Source organism: Anarrhichthys ocellatus, unplaced genomic scaffold (assembly GCF_004355925.1).
Source record: "Anarrhichthys ocellatus isolate YVR2014 unplaced genomic scaffold, GSC_Weel_1.0 scaffold53, whole genome shotgun sequence".
Classification (NCBI taxonomy): domain Eukaryota; kingdom Metazoa; phylum Chordata; class Actinopteri; order Perciformes; family Anarhichadidae; genus Anarrhichthys; species Anarrhichthys ocellatus.
The window spans coordinates 2,196,076-2,216,028 of NW_022280083.1; the positions used below are offsets into that span (position 1 = coordinate 2,196,076).

General features: G+C 41.0%; 3 protein-coding genes across 5 annotated transcripts in view; 2 read left to right on the forward strand and 1 right to left on the reverse strand.

Annotated features, from left to right (window-relative positions):
• Positions 1–1,971: 1,971 nt before the first annotated feature.
• On the reverse strand, positions 1,972–12,517 carry mrpl1 (mitochondrial ribosomal protein L1). 2 transcript variants are annotated; one of them, XM_031870591.1, is made up of 11 exons: positions 12,191–12,517; positions 11,648–11,728; positions 10,337–10,445; positions 9,911–10,178; positions 8,645–8,728; positions 8,274–8,345; positions 7,019–7,130; positions 6,780–6,880; positions 6,511–6,592; positions 3,738–3,861; positions 1,972–3,570 (listed from the first exon to the last, which is right to left on the reverse strand). In XM_031870591.1, exons 1-10 carry the CDS (start codon positions 12,216–12,218, stop codon positions 3,758–3,760), a joined length of 1,041 nt encoding a protein of 346 aa, XP_031726451.1. In that variant the 5' UTR covers positions 12,219–12,517; the 3' UTR covers positions 1,972–3,570; positions 3,738–3,757. The 2 variants fall into 2 exon arrangements, with proteins under 2 accessions (XP_031726451.1, XP_031726450.1); XM_031870590.1 differs by lacking the exon at positions 1,972–3,570 and having other exon boundaries at positions 3,698–3,861.
• Positions 12,281–19,917, forward strand: cnot6l (CCR4-NOT transcription complex, subunit 6-like). 2 transcript variants are annotated; one of them, XM_031870588.1, is made up of 9 exons: positions 12,281–12,398; positions 14,580–14,701; positions 15,608–15,794; positions 16,412–16,497; positions 16,676–16,765; positions 16,886–16,954; positions 17,958–18,115; positions 18,870–19,024; positions 19,546–19,916. In XM_031870588.1, the coding sequence occupies exons 2-9, from the start codon at positions 14,590–14,592 to the stop codon at positions 19,733–19,735; spliced, it is 1,047 nt and encodes a 348-aa protein (XP_031726448.1). In that variant the 5' UTR covers positions 12,281–12,398; positions 14,580–14,589; the 3' UTR covers positions 19,736–19,916. The 2 variants fall into 2 exon arrangements, with proteins under 2 accessions (XP_031726448.1, XP_031726449.1); XM_031870589.1 differs by lacking the exon at positions 12,281–12,398 and having other exon boundaries at positions 19,546–19,917.
• Positions 19,815–19,953, forward strand: part of LOC116396118 (CCR4-NOT transcription complex subunit 6-like) — an 11,067-nt gene continuing 10,928 nt past the window's right edge. The window contains exon 1 of the mRNA XM_031870530.1: positions 19,815–19,830. Within this exon, the coding sequence (XP_031726390.1) occupies positions 19,815–19,830 (16 nt within the window). The remainder of the gene's footprint in view (positions 19,831–19,953) is intronic.

Below are 19,953 nucleotides of genomic sequence, written 5' to 3' on the forward strand. Positions count from 1 at the left end.
CTCTCTCTCTCTCTCTCTCTCTCTCCCTCTCTTTTCCCCTCTCTCTCTCTCCCTCTCTTTCCCCCCCCCCAGCAGCAGCAGCCGGGACGCTTGTTCAAAGCCGAGGCGCATGACGACGAGAGGCGGACTGACTTTCTGCGCTCCTGCAGTGAGTGTTGCGCGGTGTCTGAAGTCACTTCTTGGCCCCTCACACTCCCTCCTCCTCCTCCTCCTCCTCCTCCTCCTCCTCCTCTTCTTCTTCTTCTTTATTTCTTGTTCGTCTTCTCCCCCTCTCTCCAGGAGGATGTCCCACCTCTCCTCCACCTCCACGTCCCTCCCCCGCAGATATCTCAGTCTCACATATAGTGGGGGGGGGGGATTAAAACATTAGTAGAGAATGTAAAATTATAATTTTAATCTCATTTACAGTTCAGCAAATCTGACTTCCACAGAAATACTGACTCAATGTTTCTGAGGAGTTTCACTTTGCTCTCATATGTTGTCCTTATTGTATTCCTGTAATATAGATTTGTGTGTAGTTATAGTCCAAAACTATAAAATAATACATTTACGTTAATATATAGCAGCAAATGCTCACATTACAGATGCTGAAACAAGCAAACGTTTGATCATAAAACGATTGATAATAATGAAAATAATCATTTATTGACTAATAGTTTCAACAATCGTTTGTGTCCATCGACCACCAGAACAAACTTAAGATCGTAAAGTAGTTTTGTTTAATCATCACATACATGAAGTTTTACTCACTTTACTGTTAATATAGATTTACAATCATCTCGTGTGTCTGAGGTACTAACACTCATTTATGCTCAACATGGTGTGTTTATGGTGACTTTAACTTTATTTTGCTTTGTTTTTTAGATATGTATAATATCATTATCCTGTTACGTACATATTGAACTGCCTAGTGTGTTTAAAGTGATGACATAGTGCTTACTGTGTCATATATCGGATATGCTGGTATATATACTGGTATGAACCATATATGAAACAGTTTTACATTAACTTTAACAAACTTAAACATGTTTTATCATCTTATTGTTTCATTATAATGTTCATATAATGTTATTAAAACAACACAATACAATTATGTGCTGCTCTAGGTGTAATATATTGTCTTTAATGATACTATATGGATATTTTGTAGGAACTTTATCGTAGTTTTAGTTTTTGTGCTCAACTTTGACTTTATTCTACTTTGTATAATATTTGACACTTTAATCACGTAACCTGTTTTAACAGTGAGTTTATAGTAAATTAAACAACCTTTAGTAGTGCTTTTATCCTCTTTACATCCCTATCGTCCCCCTGGTGGCAGCTTATGGTTACTTTATCTTACTTTAATCTTTATGTGTTTTCATGACACAATACACATTTAGCTGTGATCTTGTGGAGTGTACTTATGATAATCAACCTATAGAGACGCTTCCAGTGAAGACAGTAAACAGGATCTCTGATGGACCTGTTTTTTCTGCAGGGTGTTTATTAACTGCAGAGCATTATGGGATGTCTGCAGCTCTCTGTCTGAGAGTGTAACGTTTAATGAGTGCAGGACTGAGATTCCTCAGTGTCACATGGCAGAAACCTGATCTCCACTCAGCCCCTTTGTCCTGGGCCACAAACAGGGATCACAGTCAGTTCTGTCTTTCAACAAACCTTCTTTCTTCCTGCTGCTGCCGTTTGAAACCCTCCAACCACCTAAAACCAGGACCCAGATGTGGGTCAACCCTTCACCTCCAGTCTGGGATCCTGACGTTGAGGTCCAACTTAATAAGGAGGGCTGAGGAAAGGTGGCGACACCCTCATGAACATGCTGGCGTCTTTAAATGTCTGGTTAAGTATTCAGTTTACAAAGATATAAAGCAGAGAAAATACTCACATTAAGACGCTGAAACAAGCAAATGTTGAAAACAATGAATCATTTAAGTGACTAATAGTTACAACAATGGTTTCTCTTCATCGCCCACCAGAAAGAAAAACTTTATTTTTTTTCATAAATGCAAAGCTGCAAATCCTCTCAAGACCCTTTGAGGTCCCGGGTTGCCAGTTTGGAAACACAATACAAGTAAAGCCAAGTCATATTTAATGTTACATAATACAAAAACAGTGATTTGCCTCAAAGATCTTTACAATACGTACGGCCTCCATCTTTATCTCCTCTATTCATATCAGGAAGAAACACGTTAACAGCAAAATAAAAGCAACAGAAGATTCAAACTGGCATTAACTTTTATAAAGCTGCTGCACGTCAAAAGCTCCGTTTCATCATTTCTACTGATCTCAGTTTCCAGCAGCAGCATCAGCGGCCTGGTCTCCACACAGGGACCAATAGACGCCCAACGTACCTCCGAGTCAGACCCGCTCTGAATACCAACCTGAGCAGCATCAGAGGACGCGCTGCACACTAATTCAACACACACACTCACACACACACTCTCACACTGTCTTGTCTCTCGCTGTGGTTTGGAGTATCAAACATCTGTTTTCCTTCGTGAAGACACCTGATGATGTGTGGAGTGCAGAAATAATGCTTGTTTGGGGTTTAAAGAGCAAATATTGACCAAAACAGGACACGAATAAAGCTACAGAATTATTAAACTGTTATAAAAATAAATGTTTTCAGTTAAAACTTCAATCAGCTGGTTTAACTTCGGGCTTTTAATCCTAAACGTGAATTAATAAAGATACCAATCAGTTGAAGAAATGGACTAAAATATATAAGAAATGAGCTTAACTCTACATGTTAATGGGAGTTTAGATATCACACAGCACACTACACCTTCTGTCATAATCATAATCAGATTCTGATTATAACAGAAACATGAATACCAACATGAATCTCCATCACCGGGTTAAACTGATCACCGAGTCATTTAAAGCAACTTGAAGCACTGAACACTGTATCAGGGTTTTTATGGTTATTGATTCACAAATTATTGAACATGTTCACTTCAAAAAAGTTATAGTTTAATGTAGAAAAAAAGGCATCAACCCCCACCCACCATACAGTCCTTGGGTCTTCAGTGACACTAATTAATAATAATAATAATAATAATAATGCAAATTAAATACAGGTAACTGGCAGGACAAAATAGTATTATTGTAAAAATTCCAAAATGATATGTAGGAGCTACTATTATTATTAGTTATTATTAACTGTTACTGCTGCTGTTACCATTATCATGCTGTTAGTAGTATCAGTAGTATTTATTAGTAGTAATATATATTACTTAACAAAGATGCAAAAAGCCATCACGGGGAAAACAAACGAGTGGTAAAAAAAGGTGATAAAAATAAATTCATGTATAAATGTATAATAACGTGTTGAAGAGAAGCTGCAGGTTGCAGAAATCCTTCAATTCATTTCTACAATGTCAGCAGATCTGTCCACGTCAACACTGCCTCCTGCTGTTTAGATGCCACAACTACATGTACAACATGTACAACTACATGTACAACTACATGTAAAACGTATTACTGTCGTGAACTGCTGAGGCTGCAGAGATTGGATGCCGTTCATGATGTTGGGGGATCAGGTCTGGCTCTCAGTCGGCGGTCCAGCTCATCCTAAAGGTGTTGGATGAAGTTCAGTTCAGGACTGAACCTTTCATTAATATTTATTTACCTTTATTTAACCACATAAATCAATTGAGTAGCCTTCTAAGTAGCCTGTCATATATATATATATATATATATATATATATATATATACACACACACACACACACACACACATCTACAGTAAGAGGACACGTCATTCGTCCTTCTGCTCGGCTGCTTTGGGTAAAACGTCTTCGCTCTTGAACCACAGAGCTTCACTGGTACGACTGGCGATGATCGCCCGCTCGATGAAAGGTCCTGAGGAGGAGGAGGAGGAAGAGGAGAGGAAGAGTTGTGTAAATATTAAGAGTTTTAATGTGGGGGGGGGGGGGTGTGAAGTCAAAAGGAAACTTTTAAAAACAGATAACGATACGTTTAAAAACACATAAATCAGACTGAAGTGAAAACAAAATAAAACAAAACACTGACATTAATAATTCTCTGGTGAAAAGAGAGAAAAGCAACATTTACTCACATCTACAGAATAAATAAATAAGTTTCTCTTTGTTTCCAGAATTTAGCCGATCACGGTCCAGTATGCAAACACATCCTCACTACCAACTCAAAATACTGAAGCTTGGATGATGCTCTATTTCGACTCTCTAGCGTCAGCTTTGTACGCTCGGGGAAGGCGTGACGTAAATAATGTCTTTTCTAAATAAACTTCCATGTTCACAGGAAACGTCCAGTTTAAGCTCCGACGTTTAAACTTCCAACGTAGGTTTAGCGCCACAGAACCTCTTGGTTTGGTGTAGAAAAAGATCGTGGTTTGTTTCAAAGTAAGTTTGTTTCAAAAGATAAGTTCATTCAGAGAGAACCCTTCATGACGCTGGAGCTGACCGACTGGACAATATCGAACATTATAATCCTGCTAAACCCGTACACACCCGTTCTACAGAAGCTTGACTGCAATATATAGAACAATACATTTAACACACATCATGCTGCGCATCAGTCTGCATGAGATGTTAAACAGCTGCCTTCAATCACTCACCCACTCATCATGCGTCTCTTTTATGAGAAGCTTATGAATAGATATTTCAGCCTGTTGTCTCTGATTTCCTGCATTCGGGTCTTTCTTCATCAGCACACGGTTGTGCTTCTTGTCATGAATAATTCCCATGAGCCCCTTGAGCTTCTTCCTCTTCCCCCTCGTCATCACCCACACGTTGCTTTTCTCCGTTTTAAGCATTTCTCTGTGAAGTTTCCTCTCGTTTCTGCCCACGCTGCAGTCATCAGCTTCTGCCCAAATGACTCTTTAAAACACATTAAAGGACGTAAAGACGGAGCCTCGGCTATTCAAACGGCAAGTATTCACATCCTGATCCTTGTCTACAGGGTGCGGAGGAAATTACATTCTGCCCAGAGTCCCTGTGCGCTTCTCGTCGGAGGTTTGAACTGCTGCATAATGTTTGCTGGCACAAACTCAAAGAGGACTCGGGGTTCAGAAAAGCCCAGGTGGCTCGGCCCGGTACGAGTTACCGAGCGAGACATTTCAAGTTCTCTGCGGCCGGGCCGGGTTCAGCAGAGGGCCGACGTCTACAGGGTGAGCGGAGAGGAGTCCCACCGGGATCGACCAGCACAGAAGTGCACAAACTCAGGGCGACTGAGAGCACTTTCAACACGAGCTGAGACGAGCAGTCACAGGCCTGCTGCTGTGTCTGTTGATCTGAAGTGACGACGCTCTACTTTATTTTGGTCCCGTTTGATTTGTTTGTTTGGTAACGGTCTAAAGGTTCTTCATCAGAGCATTCATGGTACAAAAAATACTGATTCAAACTGTATTTCATGCCTGAATACACGGAGACATCTTCCTCAGGGTGCACGCATTTCATGTTCCTGTTTCCTGTTATGTGGAATACTAACTTTTACTTATTTAATCATGATTTATTTAACTTTAAACTACTTAAAACTACTTAAAACAAGTGACTCTTGTTTGGTAACAGAACCGCGATTAGATTATTGCTATGGACTTGTTTGTTGCGGTTGTTTATGGAGCATGATTTCACATTAAAAAGAACCAAATGTCACGTTTACTCCGCACTGGTTTGGTCTAAATCTGGGAGCCGTTTGGCAAAATATTTGGTGATGTAAACATGTTTTACAAACATGACTGAAGTCCACCTGAACCAGGTTTTATATTCATACAAACTGCAGTGCAACACTGTGCGTGTGTGGTGATAATGAGATGTGTGCTCCTATAGGAAGGACGTTTGAGTAAGAACCTCATGATTCAGCGAGAGACAACGCGGTCCTCCAGAGAGACATCCGGGAGAAGCTGGAGAGTAAAGAGTTGTTGGTACGAGACGTTCATGGTCACAAAGGGCCGCCGGTTTTCACCGCGTCCTCAATCAGCATTTGTGAAAGCGCTGCAGTTTACTTCAGCGCCGTTAATGACATTTTATTTAGCCGGCTCGGAATCAATTACAGTGTAAATGATTTGAGCCTCGGCCTCTAATGGGGGTCCATTAGCTGAGGATTACAGCCGGCGTCCTGTTATCGAACGCAAAGGGAAGCGAATGTACAGAAGATCACAAACCGATGAACTCGTACTGAACAAACCGTCACAGAGAGGAGACATTCCTTCAGTGTGTAAAGCACCAAAACTATGTTCTCTCTCGAGTTCAAATCATGGATACGTTATATTGTTGCTGACCATCTTTCGATGCTGTAGAGCTATGCAAGAGACAAAGAAGGCCTGGCTGCCATGTTGTCTCCATCCGTCTCACTACATCGCTGTGATCTGAACCAAAGCGTTTCTCTCTCCACACAAACCAAATCAATCAACAATGTGCTGCTAAATACTGAAGACGTGACAGGTCTTCAGTTGATCAGCTGCTGCTGACAGACGGAGAGCAGCCATGAGCAGGAGGAGTTGAGGTGTGTTGGTGGTTTTGGTGAACGTACCCATGTTAGCTGGTCGGTGGGAGCAGACGTCCAGCAGGATCGACTGCAGGTTGGCAAAGATCTGTTCTTTGGGCATGTCCAGCTGTGCAGAGAGGAGGATGAAGGATTACTACTGCAAATAGACACATGGATTTACAGGAGAACATGAGTTTATCTTCCTGTAATCAGCTGTTTGAAGTTTTACTACATAATAAATACAACTACAGTCAAAATGTGCTGCTTCATATGTCACTCCCAGAGCGTCACTCCGCAGCAGCGTTGAGACGTACCATCGCTATCTGCGTCCTCACGTAGCAGTCGCTCTCCACCATGACCTCGTGACCCGTTTGAAACAACTCCAACATCTTGAGAACGTGGATGCCGACCGAGCCTGCGAGTCGACAGAGAGAGAGAAGCATGAGCGCATTTACACTTTTAGTGGTTTGAAAGCAGGTTTTGAACCCTAAAACGTCTTCACACGTCCTGCAGGTTCAGCTTCAGTCCGATCCCCTTTGACCTCCGGGCTTACCTCTCTTTCCCTTTGGGAACTTCTTCCTCAGTTTGTTCTTCAGCGAGACCAGCTTGGGCAGAATATCTGGCACCGCCACGTAGAAGTCCGCTGAAATCTCGTCATCTAAGATCTGCAAATGAATCAGACGAGATTAAAAGACTCCTGCAGGGAACTGGAACAGCTGTGCGTGTGTGTGTGTGTGTGTGTGTGTGTGTGTATGAGAGAGAGAGTGCGCGCTTCCAGTTTGATTATCTGACAAAATTTCAGCTGATGTTCATGTTTTAGCAGCCAATTAATAAATGAACATGGCAAACAGCAACATCCGGCTTCTCTGTAAATATCTCATCTGCAAACACTCCTTCTCTCATAAAAACAGTGATCGTCAGACCTTCATCATCAGAGCGGATAACTTGTGGAGCTGCCTTTATTTATGCGATACGAGGTTTGAAAGAGAACTAAATATTATCAGCTTGTATACTGTATATAACACCCTCTGCCACCTCTCATCTCTGTGAGGATAAGCACCCACATCTAAACATCTTTAAGTTACGTATTTGTATTTATATTTAAACTGTTTAAAATGTCTTCTATATTGTCTTAACTTCTGTTCTTTTCTTTCTTGTGTGTATCTTTACGATGTGTTCGAGTGCTTTGTGTGTTTTTATCTCGTGTTTGCCCACTGGGGGAAATAAAGTGATTCATTCAAGTCCTGTCTGGAACAAAAACTACAACCATGATGTCTCCCACTGTGTCCACACTGTCTCCACACTGTGTCCCATGATGTCTCCCACTGTGTCACACTGTCCGATGATGTCTCCACACTGTCCCATGATGTCTCCCACTGTGTCCACACTGTGTCCACAGTGTGTCACACCGACCATAAAGCACAAGCAGCAGCTGCAGTTAGTGTCTGAATGAAGACAATGTTTACTACAACCGTCACTGCCCTGATGTTTGAGTGTGTTTAACTGTATATTTAATACAGAGAATCAACTCTCTATTCATATTTTAGATCGGCAAGTGTAAAGTTAAATGAATGAAACTACTGTTGAATGCAATGAACTGTGCTCCAGCTGTTATACATTAAATCAAACAGAAGTCTTAAAATGTATAAAAGAAAAGCTTTAAAGTCTTCATGTGTTTGTTTTACTTTGCTTTGTAACAAGCTCATATTGTTACAATAACAAAAGACAATAAAAACAAACTTGATCTGAACTTACAGTATATAAAGTGTATATAAAAATGTAAAAGCATCTTTATTGAACCAACTCACCGGCTGTATGAGCTCTGCTCCTCCAGCAAACACGGCTCCGTTCTGCTTTGCAGCTTCGGCTTGATCAGCATCCTGCAGAGAGAAACACTTAGAATCTGATGCGGGTGTGTCAACGTGTGGCGGACCCCGCCGGTGTCGTTCATTACGCTCGTTAACATCTAAGTTACAACCCTCAACCTGCGCTGCCAGACAGGAATATCAATCACATGCTGCCGGTAGGTTTCTGTGATCAAAACAGCCGAGAGGCAAATAAAACAACAGCGCTGCTGCACATCCGAGTCATGTTGGGCAATATTAAAGCAATTCATCAACAGCAGGCAATCAGTCGGCTGTGAAATTAAGATTCAGAGAGAAAAAATAAAAGCTTTTACCTCGGTGAAAACTAGAACTTTGTTCCTCTCCGTGTTGAAGGGGTGCGGCAGGTGCACCGTGCTCACGAAGGAGTCGACCTTTTTCTGTAGGAGAGAAATAAATAAATAAAATGAATTATTACAGTTTGAAAAAGTTTAAACGAAGGGATGTCAATCATAGAGCAATCTCAGATAATCAAGTCTTAAAACTATTCTGCCACCGCTTTCATTTTTCATTTCTCCGGAGTGTTCTTAATTCATTATGCAGAGGAACCGTGGCACGTACAAATTCTTAGATCTCAGACTCCCTTTAACTGTGCTCTTAACAGATATAAGTTATATTTTGGATTTGCCTCGTTATAACTACAGCCTGACAGGTGTTTCTATTATTTTGTCCACCCCCTTTATAACAATGAGCGTGTGTTAAACAACAGAAACACTGTTTAATGCAACAGCAGCACAGACTACATCCTCTGAGTAACCACTGGGCTGATTTAGGAGGATCTATTGCAGGACTGTTGTGTTGGACTGCATCAGTTTTAACGAGGTGTACCTAATAAACTGGCACATGAGTTTATGTCAGCCGTCTCAATGAATCAGTCCTACTCCGGATGTTATCTGCAGACAGAAAAAATGTTGACAAACTGCATCAAACTGAGAAGAAGATCAGATCCTCAACTGAAGAATTGATGTGATAATAAAAGAGCTCTGCATTCTGCAAACACCTTTTAAGAGACCAAACTGTTCTGAGTAATACCAGGAGATGGACTACAGGGTCTCCACTTTGGTACAATCACATCCATGCGACATTAAATCTTGGAGGCGGAGGGATTAAAGGCTTCATCAGAGCTGCTGGTTGGACGGTTAAATAGCTTCACACACCTCCAAAGACAAACTCGGGGAACTTCACGATAATTGTGCAGAACGAAATAAGCATTGATAAGAAAAGGACACGTTGTGACCGCTAAGACCCAATCAAGTAGCAGACGTGGGCGTCCATGTCATCGTCTGAAAGGTCCCTGTTTTTTGCCCGTCCACACAACAACAGGGACCAGAGTTTTTAAACGTACACGCTAGGCGTGAATGTAGTGAAATATATGCATTTTAAAACGTAGTAGTGTGGATGTAGCAGTATTGGTGCCGAGCATGTAACTGCAGCGTAGCCTGTTGGAGTCTGGACATTTGTTGCATGTCATCCCTAACTCCTTCTCCTACCCGATGAAGCCAAACAGACTTCCATTCACTTTGCATCTGCAGAGAACACAGCTGCAGGGTTGCTGCCGTTACCTTTTTCTCCAGTTTCATGTCCAGCTTCAGATCGATGTAAACGGGCTGCTTGTGGGGAGTGAAGTCCAACTTCTGGAAGTTCTTCAGCATGTCGATGGCGTCTGCTGCGCCGTAGACGGTCCGGGGGTAGTACCTCAAAACGTACACGTCGTCCACGGGCGTCCACGCCGTCCTGCCGTACGGCTTATGTCGGTCTTTGTCGTCGATGACCCTCTTTTCCTTCTTCACCTCCTTCTCTGTGTTCTCTTTCTTGTCTTTCCTCAGTGTCCTGACCAATGAGGGAGATGTTAAACTGACTCTAGCTGCTCTTTATATTACAGATCACATGGCAACATCTTTTATCTGCTGAGAGAACGACAATAGTTCCTCTCTGGATGAAGATCTTATGAAAGCTTGTTCTAATGAGCGACAGGTCTGTGAACTCACTTGACAGCTGCTAACGTCCTGATGGGCAGATTCCTCGGTGCCGCCTGTGAAGCGCCCGAGTAGGCGGGACCGCCGGCTCTCAGCAGCTGCCTCTGACATCCTGCTACAACTGGAAAAAAAGAGAGAAAAAGCTGCTCAGAAATGAAAACAAACAGACGTGAGGAGCAGATGACGACCTCCATTTAACACGCACTGATGCTGTGCTCTCTGTCTGTGGGACGCACGACATGAAACTGCATTTGTGCTGTTTTCTGTGACAAGAGAAGTGTCTGTTTAATTCCATCAGAGGATGTCTTCCACGCTGATGGCAAGCATTACAAAGGAGCTGTAAGCCTCATAAAATAACATGGTGTTGGGTCAAATCATGAAGAGAAATGTGTATAAATATTGTTAAAAAAACAGCTAAATGAAATAAAATCTTGTATAATTTGGCACAAGTTTATCTCTAAAGTAATGTTCATGCATGAGAGCGTAGCTCCGTCAGACTGAAGCAGACTGTATACAAATATTTGTGCTGTTTGCATGAAATTGGAATAAAAAAACGCATCAATATCATTTCATCAAGATTGACAGCGAGCTCACTGATTTGTAAACTTAAAACACTTGTTCACTGACGCTAGTTATCACGCCAACAGTGCTGCTTTTAAGTTTAACATTAAAGAAGCCTTCCTCAAGAGTAAAGTTCAATAAGATGATACAGTTTATTATTCCTGCTCTTTGTGTTTCTACTCATCTGTTCAGAAGTAAAGGTCTTCTTGACAAAGAGCACGTTATAAACTCTGTTTTCTGTTATTCAACGTTTACTGCGTTCAGAAATCTGATCACTTCATTATAAGCAAATACACGTGTTCAAAATAACATTTTTTAAAGCCCCGATTTAACCGTTTATGTTAACTCTTTAATTCGGCATAACTTTGATACACTAAGCAATACTTTAATGCAACTAAATGTCGGCTTTTGTTTGTTTACTCGTTGGCAATCGACGTGTTTTGGTTCAAGGACGCTGTGACAAAACGATTCATTTCATTTATTTAAAAGCTGCCTTATTAATAACATTAATGCCGAATTGATGGAATAATCGTAATAATTACGATATAACCTTGAGTAATGTTGCCCCATGTGTGGAACTCATGCAAGGTGACAATACAAATGATACACATTAGCAGGTTTAATGGTTGTTTGGCCTTTTAACCGAAACAATAATTAAATATAAAAGACTTTAAAGAACTCTCAACTACTCATATTATTATATGCATAACCTGAAAATTCACTGTCACTTAAACTTAACTGAATTTCACAAAAACAACTGACCTTTCCACACGGTCCGCGTGCAGGTTGCCATGTCTGGGAATGACGCTGGTCCGTGTGGAAACAGAGACACATCAGTTCCACCTGGGAGGTAAAGACGATATCTCGTCATTTTATAAGTTACCTTGACTTTTGGTAAATACTTAAAATCTACATCATATACTGAGTAAATATAGAGAATTGTTAGGTTCCACTTTCATATTCGGCATGTGTTATATATAGCAATATTTACGTATTTTAGTAAATGTTTGAGTTACAGGAGCATTTAGTCATTTTGAGAATATAAAATATGATTGAACAAGAACATTTCCTTAATTTTTTATATTTAATAGAGGCCTAATTATGCAGAGGCTTCTACATGAATTGATAATCTGCGACTAATGCATCTTTATCTAATAATAAACTGATATTTCTATTTAGTTTGCTAATACTTTTTAACAGAAAACAAATGCGATATTCACAATAAGATTCCTTAAGATTAGGTGACAGCACATTACGTATTTTTTAACATCATTTAATTTTATACTTCATAATGAGTTTACACACAATTTTTCACAACTTGACTCGATGTCATGAACGAGGGGAAAGAATCCGGGTGTGCACGCGGCGTGCAGGACGAGTACGAGCGGAAGTCGCGTTTGTTGTTCTTCCTTCTGCTTCCGAGACGTTCAGGGTCTAAACGGGTTCAACAGCCGTGTCTGCATGTCTCCACCAATTCCCTCTATAAATCGTCTTCTTCCGCTCCCGAATGAAGGTAATGGGCATTTCTGACTTTGTTTCTAATGCTGTGGGGACATTTTGTCCCGGCTTGTCCCGGGTTAGATTTCACAGTTTAAATCCCGTCTTTACCGTTACCCCCTCCGCAGTCCGCCTCGGTGAGTTCCGGGCGGCACGCGCCCCTTGCCTGCCGCTGGCCAAACAAATCCAGCCCCGTGCTGTAACTGCTCACCGGGGCGGTTGAACCCGTTGGAACTCGGTTTAAAACGACATTTTAACGGTTTTAACGGACGTAACCGGAAGGGTTGCCAGGTGTGACAGCTGGTGAGAGGGGGCACGAACTTCTCCTGAACGCCCCCCCCCCCACCCACCCGTCACGTGCTTGTCAGGTGTCACTTTTGACATGACAGCTATGTTTGGATACTCAGCTGTCGCTGCAGTTGCCATCGCTGCATGTTTTACATTTACAAAAGAAAACTCCCGCCTTGTTAAAAGTGGTTCCCTAGGCAACAGATCGGTTACCACAGTCTCGTGAGCCCCAAAAACATGTTGAGAAAATAAAATAATCCTTTAAAAAAAACAATGTATCAAAACAAGTATTAATAGTGATACTTAATAGTAATAAAGCAGTAATAAGTAATAATAATAATAATATTATTTAATAATAACGTTTAGTAATAATAATAATACAACAGTAATAATAATAATAAAACAATAAAGAATATTACATATAAAAAAAGAAAAAAATCCACAATATCTAAAATATTATATGTGCAGACAGAATACTTGTAGTACTGCACAGTGTATTAATATTGCACATATCTTTAGTGTTGTGTGGTGTACTGGGAGCAGAGCTGGTTGTGCTCATCATCATCATCATCTTCATCTCTTTATGGCAGTGATATGAACCGTTGCCAGCAGGTCGTGTTGATATCTCTTGTGACCCAGAAGTGTGGAAACAAGTTATGCAAGTCTTCTCCAAACGTGTTCAGAACGTTTCGATCATAAAGAACATTGAGTTCTGAACACCTTGTCACTCACAGTATCCTGTGACCTTTAAAACCTTTTTATTTACTGAATTAACCAAACTCTGAGGGGCACCGTGTCTCATAAACATTACACAAATATAACTAGTTTTAGTTGCATATTCTCCATTGAATCCTTTCATTTATCTGCTTTGTGAAAACACACACTTCTGGTGACTTTAGTGTGTGTTATTAACAGCAATGCATGTTTTATTATAATGCCCTAAACATGCTGAGAGGTGGCATTAAATCATGCAAATCAGCACAATTTGAATACGAATGTTTCTCCTTTATTGATACAAATGAAGAATTTGTGCCGGAGATGCTTTAACACAAACAGCAATTTAAAAGGAAATATAAAATAAATCTTTCTTGCCTGAATAAGCTTAGAGGTGAGATCACAAAGAACAGGATTAATACAACATGTGTGACTCTTCTTTGAGGCTGTGGGAGGTAAACTGCTGCTGGAGGGAAGTCTGGAATTTGCATAATTTTCTTTTTAATTAGCTGTGACTTGTAGATTAAAGTTTGTCTCACAGAAGTCACTCGTCCACCTGGAGTCAGCAAAGTGAATTCCTTAAATACTGATCATACTGATAATCATTAACGATGACATCAGTCTCTTTATTTAGGACAGTTTTTGTCCTCCAGGTGCTTCCTCTGGCACAGATCTGGTCGAGGGTTTTGAGTCGTGTGCCGGTAAACGCTGACTCAACCAGACACTTTAAAATATATGTAAAATATATATAATATGTTAGAACTGTGTCACTGTGTTCATAACCAAATGTATAATTAATAATAAACCAGAAAATATTTTTTTATTTTTGTCAAAATGCAAAAGTTTCTTATTTTTTCTTCTTAAGTATAAAAACATTATTTTATTTTATATGGCATTGTTTCACATTATTTATGTCACATGTCTTTATAATAGTATTATTTTTCCTTTATTTAAAGGTGCCCTGTGGTGTGACTTTTATTCATTAAATTAGTATTCATATTCTTTGTCCTGCTCTTTGTAGTGCAGGAAGAACAGCTGTTCAGCTGAATAGTGTTTCAACATCTGTGTTTCTTGGGTTCTTGATGTAGACTCTAACATCTGTGTTTCTTGGGTTCTTGATGTAGACTCTAACATCTGTGTTTCTTGGGTTCTTGATGTAGACTCTAACATCTGTGTTTCTTGCTTTGTTCCTCAGATTAACAGGTATGCCAAAGGAAAAATATGATCCTCCAGATCCCCGCAGATGTTACACCATCATGCCAGCGGAGGAGGTGGCCAGTGGGAAGAAGTCTTACTGGGCCGAGCTCGAGATTTCTGGTCAGTCTAACGATCAAACTATTAAGAAAAAGGAGGTTTATTACTGGTCTCCTACACGTTTGAAGATAAATCAGTTAAGAATGTTTTTAATCGGTGAGATGAAGTGTTTTTCTCTGTTCTTGTTTTTTACTTTGTGTCCTTTATGTACGTTGTTCCACTGTTTGTATGTGAGTGCAAACTGAAGCTGAGCCATTGTTTCTAATTTCTAGTGTTGCAGATTAATCGACAGAAAATTATTTTAAACTATTTATTATTTCAGTAATAGTTTTTTTTTTTTAATACCTTGGTTTTTGGGGCATTTTAAAAAATATTTCCCCACATATTACGGAAAAAAACGATTAATTGACTGTTAAATAAAATGAATAATGGAAACAGTCCTATATTGCAGCATTGCTGTTGGTTAACGGGTTCCTAACTGAGATAATGAAGCTCTGTGAACCACATGAAGCTCTTCAGACTTCGACTGACCACAGAACCACAGGCGTCTCCTGTTAGATGTTCTCAGCTGAGTGAACGTGAAACAGAGAAACAACAAACGTTCCCCGTCTCTGTTGATGTTGTTCGACCTCTTAGTCAGGAGGTTTGTGACCGGAGCTTCAAAAGAACACTCTCCAGATTCATTTCTTTGCTTTTCATCTGGTTTGATCCAGTTTGTTTCTTATCAGAGTGCATCAGTGTGTTGTTGTTTTGTGTCCCATGATGAGTCTGTTTCATGTGGTTTTCCACCCTCAAAACAAGGTTCTTCTTTTGGTGTGGAAAAGGTCATAAGCAGGATATTTCCTCAGAATACAAACCAACATTATCAGTTTTCAACAGCAGTGTGTTTTCTTCCCTGGTTCGGATGCAACATCTTGTTTCTCCTCTCCACATCTGGAGTTTGATGCCCTTCTGTTTGTCTGGATGCAGGACGGGTGAGGAGCTTGAGCAGCTCCTTGTGGACGCTCACCCACCTGACGGCGCTGCACATCAACGACAACAACCTGAGCCGCATCCCGCCGGACATCGCCAAGCTGCCCCACCTGGTCTACCTGAACCTGTCGTCCAATAAGCTCCGCAGCCTGCCCGCCGAGCTCGGCAACATGGTCTCTCTCAGGTAGGCCGGTCCTGTATCCAGAGACGCTTTCAGAGACATTAATACGCAGACGACATAGAACCTGGACATTAAAATAAGCTTTTGACTGACTGAGAACCTGTAAAACAAGTCTGAATGATGTGTGATGTTATCGATCATTCACAGTCGCTCCAGTCGAACAGAACCTGACTTGTGATCAGTTCGGTTACGAGCTAGATGAGATTCTAATAAGACCGCAGCCTCACATATACAAGGATACGGTCATAATTAGAATTAGGATAGTCCCTCCATTGCAGCTCATTATGGAAACATGAGAATGAGAATACTCTACTCCAAAAATAAGAAACTTTGAAGTCCATCGTTTAGATGTGAAGAACTCAAACTGCTCGTCTGTCCTCGTGTTCGCTTCAGATGAACAAAGACTTTAGATTTTGTGATCAAAAACACGCTGATCAAAACAAAGAGGAAGATGATGAAATGTGTGAGTGGGAGGAAGAACTCATCTCAACACACAAACAAAGATGAGAAGCAAAGACACGTTGTGACTAGAAGACTTGATGTCAACAGAGGACAACGTGGTGGATGTTCTAACACCAGTGACACAAAGTACTGATCATTCTGTCCCGTTGTTCTTACAGGGAATTGCTTTTAAACAACAATCTTTTACGAGTTCTGCCTTATGAACTTGGGAGGCTGTTCCAGTTACAAACGTTGGGGCTAAAAGGTGAGTTTGTTTTTATTATTGCTATTAGTTTAAACTCAATTAGATGTATTTTAAATGAACTTCAGACAAGTGAATTCTGGTTCCAAGTCATTATTTCTTTACGTACATCAGTGAAACCTGAACACTTCTTGTCAGATGTTTGTTTTTATGTGTTTAATATGTATTATATGTGTTGCAGGAAACCCTTTGTCCCAGGACATCCTCAATCTGTACCAGGAGCCGGACGGAACCAGAAAGCTTTTGAACTACATGCTCGACAATCTAGCAGGTGAGCGGCTCGTCCCGCTTATCAGAACTCCTGAATATTGAACCGTCTGTCTGTCTGTCGTGAGGCTGAGCAGCACAGGTACCTGGGAGCAGCTGTGACCTTGTGTTTGTGTGTTTGCAGTGCACCCAGAGCAGCTCCCCCAAAGACCGTGGATCACTCTGAAGGAGCGAGACCAAACGAGTCCCACAGGTACGTTCACCAGGGTTAAGTTACTGCTCCCTGTTGGACCTTTACAGAAAGATTCACTTCTTTTATCAGCTTAAGTCAGCAGTCATGGACTTTGACGTAATGTTGATGTTGATGCACACTGATGAACAAGAAGGTAGCCGTCCCCTGAGCTCCAACAGAAGGTAACTCGTTAAAGAATACAGATATAAAGAAAACCCTCATTTACTTTACTACTTGTTGCGTACTGAATCATTCACGCCTCTAAAAATACCTTGAAATAAAAGAATCTGAAAAAATGATTTGGTTGAACTGCAATAACAAGTAGTACTCTGCCAAATAGCTGAGTCGGGTTTGATCAGCAGGTTAGTTTAGTTCACTGACACAACAACTAAAAGATCAGCGACGCAGGAGGGTGTAGCTTCTATTCGCTGCCAAGTAGGATGGAACTCACTCACAACCTCTTATTTAACTTATAAACTTCATAACTCGTATATTTCTGACATACTCATTAAAACATCATCTGGTGTTTCATCTACAAACACTCATGAGTTATTTCATGTGTTCACTCGTCATTCAGAGCTGGATAAGTCCTGAGCATTATATAATTATGATCAAAACATGGAATCAAAGTTGATATGAACAATGTAGCGATTGCTGAGGGTATAAATGCATTTATAGTAACAATTTAGATGATTATTAACGCTTTGAGAGTCCTTGAAAGGGCTTAAATTTGACTCTTAAAATGCGGTACCAACCCTTAATAAACAACACAAGCTGTCTAAATAAAGATGTTTGCAAGTCCAAGAAATAAAAATAACCCTTGTGTGTTGTAGTCCTACATCGCTTTACTTTAAACGGAGCCAAAAACTTGCCGATATGACAAAGAAAAGACACAGCGTAGCTTCTTTCTGTTGTATCACGCTGTAGTACAAAGATTTAAAATGATCAGGTGACGAGAAGGAGAGACGTGTTGAATGAGACCTCGCGTATCTCAACAGTCATCATTGTGTGTGTTTCTCTGCAGCTGTGTTCACGGTCATGTGCTACAACGTGCTGTGCGACAAGTACGCCACGCGGCAGCTGTACGGCTACTGTCCGTCCTGGGCCCTCAACTGGGAGTACCGGAAGAAAGGCATCATGGAGGAAATCACCAGCTGTGATGCCGACATCATCAGCCTGCAGGTAAACCAGCTGGAGGCTGGCTCCGCCTCCATGTTTACCTTGTTTGGTTGTTTGGTCTGTCCACAAAGCAAAACTGCGTCTCAACAGACTCTGTTAAGTGCTGCTGTTATTGTTTCTTATTCTTATTCTTATTCTTTCTTTCTTTTGTTTCTGACGGTAAGCAGCATCTTCAGAACATCACACAGAGGATGTAATGTTCGTGTCACTTGTGCTGTAATCCAATTTCAGGCCTCCAAGTGTTCCAGCTTCCCAAAAACATACAAATGTTTGCTCATCAGAGCAGTCAGGGCCCCGTTAGAGTACCACGGGCCCCGGGGCTACGACTTTTTCAAGGCTTTTTGAAGCCTGCTGTGACGGCCTGGTGGCGCTTCTACGATGAATTTCATTTAAACTCCCCTCCCCCCGAGCCTTGTGGGCCCTTATTCATCGTGCAGTAACTAAATATGATTTCAATTAAGCAATTAATCTATCAAATATGAATTTTAGTGCATTGTTTGGTATGCAACATGTCACAAAAGAACGGTTTTAATCTGCAGTAATGTCTGCTTTCCACAAGGTGTCACTACTGACATGAGCTAAAAATAAAAGTACTTCTCTGATGTAATAAATATAAATGAAGACATAGTGGAGCAGTAACAGGTTTGTTTCTGAGGGCTCCAGATTATTACGTTTGCACTCACAGTGATGTGTGGCCTCTTTCACATACGTTTCATTGACTGTTATAGGCGACATTTGTTTCCCCGTGTGTCTGCAGGAGGTGGAGACGGAGCAGTACTACACCATGTTCCTGGAAACCCTGAAGGAGCGCGGCTACGACGGATACTTCTGCCCAAAGTCTCGTGCCAAACTGGTTTCTGAGCAGGAGAGGAAGCACGTGGACGGCTGCGCCGTGTTCTTCAAGACCGACAAGTCAGTTTTATTTCTGACGCTTTACAGAACAGGATTTATTGTCGAATATATTTATTAAATATTTTTGAAGTTATTGTACCGTTTGGATCAGAACGTCTTTGAATTAATTTCAAATAGTGACAAACAGACAAAGATCCTCTGAATAAGTTGAACAAGAAGAGAAGAAACCAGCAGTCAGAAGTTAAAGAAACTGGAAGCTTAGATTTAATCTATTTGGAACTAACTTTAGCAAAGCTCTTCTTCAGACTTCACAGTAGAAACAGAAGGTTAGTTTAGAGTCAGCACTGCTGGAGTATCCGCTCAATAACTCACAGAGACTAACTCAATAGTTACAGTTTAATTCTTTCAAATGTAAATAACACATTTGGTGTTTGGTTCTGATTGAAGGAAAGAAGAGAAACATCGACATAGCAGCTGATTCTGAACTTTTAAAGGGTAGTGTGTGTGTGTGTGTGTGTGTGTGTGTGTGTGTGTGTGTGTGTGTGTGTAGTGGACATTGATGCGTCTTCGTGCTCCCGCAGGTTTACTTTGGTGCAGAAACACACGGTGGAGTTCAACCAGGTGGCCTTGGCCAACTCTGAGGGGTCGGAGGTCATGCTGAACAGAGTGATGACCAAAGACAACATCGGGGTGGCCGTTCTGCTCGAGGTCAACAAGGACGTGTTCTCCGACGGTAAGAAGCGTCTTCAGAGCGTCACACAGGGGCAGTGACTGAATACGATTCTAATCAAGCAATTTAGTCGAGTATTGATTTTAATTAGTTGTTTGGGATGTAGTATTTCAGACATGAATGAAAAGGGCTGAAGGTGACGTCTTCATTGCTTATTATTTTTCAATACTATACCAGGAGTCAACCTCCGGTTCTGAAGATTGAAACCGATCCTTCATGTGTTAAAGCTGCATTCTCTCTAGTGTCCACCAGGGGGCGA